The sequence below is a fragment of the Lagopus muta genome, chromosome 18 (genome assembly GCF_023343835.1).
Source record: "Lagopus muta isolate bLagMut1 chromosome 18, bLagMut1 primary, whole genome shotgun sequence".
Lineage (NCBI taxonomy): Eukaryota > Metazoa > Chordata > Aves > Galliformes > Phasianidae > Lagopus > Lagopus muta.
Window position 1 is genome coordinate 5,093,851 of NC_064450.1, and position 8,889 is coordinate 5,102,739.

General features: G+C 53.9%; 1 protein-coding gene across 2 annotated transcripts; it reads left to right on the top strand.

Annotated features, from left to right (window-relative positions):
- Positions 1–104: 104 nt before the first annotated feature.
- On the top strand, positions 105–8,889 carry ARHGDIA (Rho GDP dissociation inhibitor alpha). 2 transcript variants are annotated; one of them, XM_048965084.1, is made up of 6 exons: positions 105–229; positions 5,157–5,366; positions 5,719–5,802; positions 6,405–6,481; positions 6,654–6,717; positions 7,160–8,889. In XM_048965084.1, exons 2-6 carry the CDS (start codon positions 5,177–5,179, stop codon positions 7,357–7,359), a joined length of 615 nt encoding a protein of 204 aa, XP_048821041.1. In that variant the 5' UTR covers positions 105–229; positions 5,157–5,176; the 3' UTR covers positions 7,360–8,889. The 2 variants fall into 2 exon arrangements, with proteins under 2 accessions (XP_048821041.1, XP_048821040.1); XM_048965083.1 differs by having other exon boundaries at positions 135–242.

Consider the following 8,889-nt stretch of genomic DNA (forward strand, 5'->3'; position numbering starts at 1 on the left):
GGCCCGCGCGCTCCTTTCCCGCGCCCGCCCTGCCCACCGGCCCCGGCTCTGCGGTCCGAGCTGCGCTCGCGCGCGTACGTCCTGAGCCAATCAGAGCGCCGCGTCGCGGCCGGAAGTGAGGAGCGGGGCGCGCCCTCGCATAACGGGAAGTGACGGGCGTGTCCCGGAAGTGCGGGGGTGCGCGGGCGGCTGGGCGGATCCCGGCGGCGTTGTCACCGCAGCGCGGAGGGTGAGCGCGACCGGTACGGCGGGGCAGGGCGGAGCGGAGCGGAGCGGCGGGTACTGGGCGGAGGGCGCCGAGCTCCGCCCTATTCGATGCGGCCGGGCCGGGTCCCGCGGGTTCAGCACCGTGCGAGTGGCCGGGGCGCGGCCGAGGCACGGAGCGGGGGCAGTGGGCGCCCTCCCTGCGGAGGGGGGCGGCAGGGAGCGCTCGGGTGCGGATCCGCTGTCGGAGCGAAGCGCGGAGCCTTCGGTCCTCGAGGCCGCCCTTCCCGCTGCTGCCGTACCGGGACCTGCCGGCTGCTCGGGTCGGCCGGATTCAAATAGATTCTCCATAAATAGTTTCCAGTTATGAAAGGAGGAACTTGAAGGCGACTTCCCCAGGGTTGGTTTCTTTTTGCATTAGACCAGGAGCTCGGTTCAGCCCCCGGTGCTGCGGGTAGGGTGAGGGTTGGAGCAGCAGTACGAGGTGTCCGAGCCGCCGTGCCCTCGTGGCTGTGGCGGAAGGACGATGCCTCTTCCCTGCCTCAGCAGGCGCTTTGCGGCAGGCCTGGGAGCTGTGACTTCCTTTTCTTCAGAGAAGAGCTCTAGGTTGTGCCAAGCAGCTAAATTGTTGCTGTGAAGGTTTCGGGTCCAGCCCAGAGTGGTCTGTGGTCTCAGTTCTCCAGGAGTGGTCCCAGTGCAGGTATTCTTGTCCCAGAAATGCTGAGTGAGACCGCTTCCACGTGGTGCTGAGGAGACATGTGGCAGTTCCTGCAGTGTGGTCGTATTGTAGCTCTGCAGTCGTTGTATTACAGGTAGCAGTCCAGCTGCAGAGCACTCACCATGCAGCTTGTTTGTGTTCTGAGTATGAGGCTGCAAGGGGCTTCTTAAACCCAATAAGCCGTGAGAGCTGTCTGCTCATTTCTCTGGTGATGCTCATGGCAGATGATACCTGCAGGTGGACTGCAGTCCAGGGCAGTGTCACAAGCAGCGTGCATAACTGCAGATCTGGCAGCAGAGCACCTGGCAGCAGCAGCTGTGCGGCCCCACAGCTCCTCCTCCCCACGCCTGGAGCTCTGGCAGGGATCTGCCCTCGGGCAAGGCGGGATTTCCTCACGCGCTCACAAAGCTGCTCACAAAGCTGCTCAGCAACACTGCCGGAGCTCCCAGCCCCGTGTTCGTGAGGCTAGACCTGCCTGCAGGCAGTACTGGGGGGGGTCACTGCCCTGCTGCTGCCATGATATTAGAACTGGCTCTGGGCAAGCTCCGGTCTGGCCCCTCGAGCTGCCATCATGTGGGGCGGCTGTGCTGCTTGAACTGGTTTTAGCAGCTCTTGCTTCCTGTTTCAGCAGCATGTGCAGCCCTGAGATGAACCGCAGTGGGTGATCCGACCTGCGTGGAAAGTAACCTTGCAGAAAGCCGCATTGCATTCCAAGTGGCTTTGCTGTGCAGCTCCACGAGCTTTCCCTTGTGCTGCAGGGGAAAAAAGGAAGGGTGGGGACTGCTTGAATTGGCGCTGTGGCTGAGCTGAGGGATGTCCGAAGCCAATTAGCTCATCTGAGGAGACTCTGACCTCTCTTATGTCACTGCACAAGTACCTTGGGATCTCAGCCCTGGTTGTGAAGAAATCACTGCTCATCCCTGCCTGTTAACGGTGTTCTTTTCCTAGCATTTTTTCTAGCTGGCAGAAGGTGGGGCTCTTGTGTTTGCTGCTGCTATAGCTTCTTGGTATTGCACTAAAAATACTGAGAGAATCTAGGGGAAACTGCTGACTTCAGGAAGCAGCGCGGGCAGCTGAGTGCAGATTTGCAGATGGGAAGCGATTCGGTTTCTGCTGCCTTTTGCAGGCCCCGGTGACCAGCAAGGATCTGAGGGGTGACGGTTGCCGTTTCCAGACATTCTGAGACATCCCTGGGGCCACAGTGCTCTCCTGTGACCCACCCTGGGCTGAGTGCAGGGTAGCACAGAGGCAGGAGCTGCACTGTTCTGTGAGCCAGGTGTGTCTCTGGAGTCAGAGAGCCATCGGCACGGGCGGTGCCGCCCAGGGAGCGCAGGTGCCTTCCGGGTTTCAGAGTTGCTGAGGGGGAATTCCTTGCAGAGGCCTTGGGGTGGTGCCACGATATGAGGCTTGGGGCTGAAGGTGCACATTGCCTACTGGAGGTTGGTGTTCCAGGAGGTTTCAGTCACAAGGGCTGAGCCCTCTGAAGGGGCTGTGGCCTCAGGTCCCCGTTCCTCTGCCCCCACCTCTGCAGCAGCAGGCTGTGTGTGCTGGAGCCACGATCCTGCAGGACGTTGGGCACAGCATGAGATGGATGCCTGCCTCAGTGTTTTGATGTGTTGAGTCCCTCAGCTCTGCTTTGCCTGGCAAGCGTGACAGCTGCTTCTGCATGCACCTGCACAGTTCTGTTCTACTAATTCTGGTCTGGAATAAATGTGTTGTTGTAGAAGCCTGGAGCAGCCTGGTGATGCTGCTGGAAGCCTCCTTTCTCCCTGGCAGAACGCTCAGGGCAGCAGCTGAAGCACCATGATGTGAGGCTATATAATGCTGTGTGCTGGGAGCAGGGTCAGCCAGGCTCAGTGGGAGCACGGTGCCATCAGAACACTGCAGTAGAGGGGCTGTGGTGCAGCCAGCTCGATGGGAAGGCTTCTCCAGGTCTTGCTGCAGGGAGCCTGCAGGAGGCACAGTGGCATTTTTCCTGTGCTTCCTAGCAGAGCTGAAACCCAGCCTGACTTGAGTTGCTGTTTGGAACATCTCTTGATGTTTCTGGTGACTTTGGGTCAGTTTGAAGAGCCACTTTCCACCCATGGTGGACTTCCATGGGGTGACAACCTGTGGTGCTTGAGAGGTGGGGGGGGAAGCGAAGTCTGGCTTGGAGCCGAAGCAGAGGACAAAATGAGATTAAGCACTGGAACAAATGCTTGAGTAAGTGTTTGTTGAACACTTCTGGGAGCCTTCAAGCCTGGAAGCTTTTTTGGATGGGAGCCTAAAGGAAATGACTGGTTTTGATATGGATTTACTAGGGTGAGAGCTAGTCAGTTGCTCATGTATGTCATAAGATTTGAATGTAAATTTCCATGGCAGTCAGTGCCAGGGACCTGGAGAATCCCATGCAAAAGGGCTGTGAAGTGAGGGGCCAGCATGGGTGGTTGTTGAGTTGTGTGTAGGAAGGTGTGATGGGAAGAGCTCCTGCACAGACCCAAAGCCCCTGCAGAAATCTCAGATGTGTTGCATCTCTCCCCACCCACTGTCTGGTGGTAGAGCTCACTCCAGTTTTGATGCCCACTGCAAGTTCCCTACCCTCTGTGTACCTATGTTGGCATCCCAGCCTCGCTGGGAGGTGCTGCCAGCCCAGGACAGCTCAGGAGATTTGCTCTTGGGTTTGACTGGGGGTGCACTCGCATGGGATCTGACAGCACCTCGTCTCAGTGCAGCACTGAGCTACAGCCCTGGGGCTGCGCTGGCGGCCGTTCCCCTGCCCTGGATTCAACCGTAGTCATCAGGCAGAGATGTGCAACATTTCACTCTCATTTGTCTCCTTGGCAGAACATTCCTAATATTTATGGCTAAAAACACCATATACTCATACCTCTGCTGTTGTGCTGTTGCAGCTGTCGCCAGGCTCAAGATGGAGGCAGACGGGCTGCGGCATCTGCACAACTTGTCTTGTGTCACTGCAAAATGTGCTCTGTGAGCCTTGTGTGCTCAGTGCCAGCGCTCAGGTTTTTCTCTCCCTGTCTGGGTGACACATTGGGTAGGAATGGAGTCGTTGAGTTATGGGCTATTATGTCAGCTAGTTCGAAGATGAGAAGAGCAAATAGCAGTTGGCTTATGTAGCGTAGCCTGTGTGGCAGACTTTGGGTTTTCCTTAACAAGTCAGCATTTCTGGATGTATTCTGGTGTTCTGTGGCAGCGCGTGGAGATCATAATTAAGATCGTAGTGTTGATTTATTTGGAAACTAGATGCCAGAGCAAAGAATGCAGTTTTCCAGTCTGAGTCATGTGTGCTGATACACGACTCCAGACAGGAATGCAGAACGGACGTGGAAATGCCAGGTAATAACAGAAATACCTGCATCCATCAGCATGGCACTTGTGAAAGATTTTACTTGTCTGAGAAGCCTTTCAAAAGCTGTCAGCTGAGTTTTTTTTAAGCCCTCAGAGCAGTCCAAGTAGATGTTTGCCATAGGATCACCCTTAGGACAGCACGCCTGGTGGTGCATCAAGAATGACTGAGGATATTATTGGCTTTTTCCAGGTGTTTTGATGGGTGTTGGCATCAATCTCCCCAGCCCTCAGCTGGGTGTTTCCTGGTTAGAAGTGTGTTCTGGGGCTTGTAAAGCAGTGCCAAGCTACACGCCAGTCTTCAACCTGTGGCCTTTGTTTGCCCAGCTCTGTGACACATATCTTTGGAAAGGATCAGGATGAGGTCAGCTGAGCCAGGTGTCTCCTTCCATTGTAGGTTCTGATTGAATTACAAACTGTGAGCTCCAGATTGCAGCTGAGGCTTCTGGCATTGGAGCCAGTGGTGGGGCTGGGCCGTTCTTTGCCTCATAAGGTTGTACTGTGGAGAAGCAGAACTGAACTGGGTTTATTCTGCGCTCAAGTTTATTGCAAATGAAAGCATCACTGAGTTGTTCATGTGGAGGAGTTGTTTTTTTCTATGGCGTGGGCTATTTATCTGTTCCAGCTGCTGAACAAAGCACAGAGGCTGATTTTTTTTTTTTCCCTATCCTCTTGCACAGGCTGAAAATGGGACCTGGGCTGCTGAGGGAGTCTGGGCAGGCTGGGGAGCACAGGTCCTTGGCAGCAGTGTGCTCCTGGAGGTTCCTCCAAGGACGGCCAGTGGGGGACCTGGTGCGAGAGGGACTTGAGGAGTCAGGGCTGTTTTGGGAGGCTGGTTTGTCCCAATATGCTGCAGACAGTTACAGTTACACCTCTTTCCTCCCTGCTTCAGTGTAACTCACGTGTGTGAGAATGGCAGAGCAGGAGCCAACGGCAGAGCAGCTGGCCCAAATCGCAGCTGAGAATGAGGAGGATGAACACTCCGTTAACTATAAGCCGCCTGCTCAGAAGAGCATCCAGGAGATCCAGGAGCTGGACAAGGATGATGAGAGCCTGCGCAAGTACAAGGAGGCACTGCTTGGTGCTGTCACCGTGACTGCAGGTGAGCCATAGGCCAGAGCTCCACCTGTGACTCTCCAGCCTCAGCTCTGCTGAGCTCTGTCTGGGAGCTGATCTCTCCCCAGACTTGGTGTGAGTATAGCCAGGAGCATAAGGGTCAGTGTCTGCACTGCCCCGGTGCTGATCAGTGGCCCCTGGAATAGAGCAGTGGGACTGAGGAGTCGTTTTCTGACTTCTGAGGGAGATGTTCAGGGAGAGAAGGTGGGCTGGGTGTAAATAACACAGAGAGGAGCCCTCACTGGTTTTCTTACACTTTTAAGAACTTCCTTGGAAGGAGAAATGAGTTGCTTGGTACAAGGGCTACTTGTTTAACAGCCTTTTTCTTTGTCTTCTAGATCCCAATGCTCCAAACGTGGTGGTGACCAAACTGACGTTGGTCTGTACTACTGCTCCTGGCCCTCTGGAGCTGGACCTGACAGGTAAGCTGGGAAACAAAAGCAGCTCTTCTCTGAGTCAAAGCTGGTTGATGTGGGGTCTTCAGAGAGGTCCCTCCAAGGCACTGATGCTGTGGTGGGCAGCCCACTTGCATGTCCAAAATGCCCCTTTGCTGGATGCAGAGCCATGTAGCCCAGTATTTCCCAGCTCAGCTTGCATCTCAGCATCCCTATCTCAGCAAAGGCCTTTCTGCTTTCTCTATATTGCCTGCCTTAGTTTTATAAATGTATGAGCTGCCAGCTGGGGGAGCCAGCTGTCCACCAGCCTGCACAGCGACACCAACAGCACCTTCAAGATGGTGACAACTTTGGAGCAGACATTTACAAAGGAACATCCTTGAGTTAAGTGCATTGTTATGCTGCAGTTCCCTTTCCTAGAGCAGCACTTGGCCACCTCAAGTAGCACAGGCAGCATATCAAGGAGAGTCCTGAACTGTAAAAACAACAGGATAAAATGCATGCAGTACAAGCAGAAAGGATCCAGTCCCCCGTTGCTGCAGATACTGTCCATTTCACCTCTTGTAGCTGAAATCCATCCCAGAGCACGATGCAAATGGACTCAGAGCAATCATTTACTTTCTGTGTAGGTGACCTGGAGAGCTATAAGAAGCAAGCATTTGTGCTGAAGGAAGGTGTGGAATACCGGATAAAAATCTCCTTTAGGGTAAGAATTCAGATCTGCAGACTGAACAACTGGTGAAATTTGGAGCACCTGATTACTGCAACTCCATCATAGGACCCCCAAATGGGTGTGATGGAGGAAATATTCCCCTGCAGTGAGTGGGGTGGGCAGCGTGTGGAGATCTGTCTTTGACAATCTTTGCTTGTCTCTGCAGGTTAACAGGGAGATTGTGTCAGGGTTGAAATATATTCAGCACACGTTCCGGAAAGGAGTGAAAAGTAAGTGCTTCTCTGTAGTTCAGGTACTGCTTTTTGTGAGGGGCATCCTGCTCTTTCTGCTGCCGTGATGGAGGCTTGTGTGTGGGTACCCCAGCAGCTCACAGTGGGAAGAGGCTGTTTATAGTGGCAAGGTGTGGAGGTTTCTGGCTGTGCTGCAGGGAGCCACCTGTTGTGCTGGCTGTGCCTGAGCTTGGTGTGCAGTCACTGCTGGAGACTGGAGTTGAACAGCTTGCTGCTGTGTGTGGACAGAGGTACGAGTGCTGGGTTTTGCTCCCTGTGGAAGGAGCTGTTTCTGGAGCGAATGGAGCTGTTAATATGGGTGATGTTCTTACAGCTGCTTTTACTGTTTGTGAATTGTAGCAGTAACAACCCTTTGCTTTAGCCTCGCCCCAAATATACTGGAAGCTCTTAAATAGCTTCCCTCTTCCTCTTTTTCTCCTAGTTGACAAGACTGAGTACATGGTTGGGAGCTATGGCCCCCGAGCAGAGGAATACGAGTTTCTGACCCCCATGGAAGAAGCTCCTAAGGGCATGCTGGCCCGGGGCAGCTACAACATCAAATCCAAATTCACAGATGATGATAAGACTGACCACCTGTCCTGGGAGTGGAACCTGACCATCAAAAAGGAATGGAAGGACTAGCCCTTCCCAAAGCTAATCCCCAGAGAGCGTGAATCAGACAGTGGCTACCGTAGAAATCCCTCCCTGTACCAAAGTGCTGACATTGGAACCCCCTTACCTTTCACCCCTGTTAAAATTTGATCAGAGTTTTGTAACGTGCCCCCTCCCCAGAGAATCACTGAATCCAGTTGACCAAACCATGCTGTCTGCATCTGATCTCCAGCTGCCCGTCCTGGGGCCGTTCTGTCCCAGCACAGAGGTGGGAGCACTTGCTCCTTTGCCAGGCCCTTTTTTGCTTCTCACCTTCCTTTATTCTGGTTGGTGCTGAAGAGGAGATTCCTATATTCTATGTAGGATTCTGTGCTTAGCTTTCCTGTGCACAGCTCAGGGTAGCTACTGCCTCCAAGTAGCTGAAGAACTTTGATGCCAGGCAGCTATTTGAATCTCTTTGTTGGCTAAAATCATGTTCAGCCTGCCCCTTCCATCCAGTTGGTGTCCTGAGAATGCTGGCACCTTCATTTGTGGATGTTCCCCGTAACCATGATGCCTTAATGTGTAACACGTATCCTCTAGGGAGGGGGCCCTGCCCCTGTTACACTTTTTAAATGCCACCGACCCTCCCCCTGTCTGTTGACATGGCACTCATTTTGGTCACGCCCCTCATGGAATATTAGGAAAGATTCACAACTTCCCGCTTTGCTGCTGGTCCATTCTTCACTCAGGACTGGACATCCCTGGAAGGGAGGGCAGTGTGACATCCCAGGTGACATCTAGCCCCTTCCCCAGGCCATCCCTCCCAGTGTCCAGAGAGCTGGCCTGGCAGAACCCTGGCCCAGTATGCAGAGCTCTGGACTCTCTGGGCAGCCCCAATGCCTCCAAGGCACAGATGGGGTTGTGAGGCAGGTAGGTGCGAGAGTCACCAGTGTTGCCATCACCTCAGACTTCTCATTGCAGCCAAAGTAGCTGCAAAGCACTGAAATACCAGGATAGCACCTGCCCTCCCAGCTGTTTTGGGCTGAGGATGGACTAGTCTGTTTCTGCAGCTGCTCTCCTGACGCGATCAACAAAGAGCTTGCAATGGTCAAGTATTCAGAAGCGGTTAATGCCTTATGTATCTGTTCTGCCTTTAAAATCTGTGCCTGGCGTGTCAGTATTTATTGCCTTGACACTCTACTCCCTCCTCCCCCGTGCCCGTAGCATAACCTGCAGCAGTGCAGCCTGCTGCCCGTGGCTGTGCTGATGTGGCACTGGGGGGTGACGGGGGCTTCTGGGGCCTGCGACCCCCCGACCACCGGGCAGGCATGTTCCAGCTCCGCAGCCCTCTTATTTCGATCCTCCCACATTGAGGTTGTATTAGAACTGGGACCAAGTACATGTGGCTTTCTCGTAGCTACGTCTTTGCCTCTAACTCTCCTCTGCCCTGCCCCTAGAGAGATTTTTGTTAATTTGATTTGGTGCATATTGTCTGTAAATGCTAGACCCAGGTTAACAGGTTTGGAATCATCGTCTGCTTCTCCTTTTATGACAGTTAAATAAAATCTTTGAACTGAC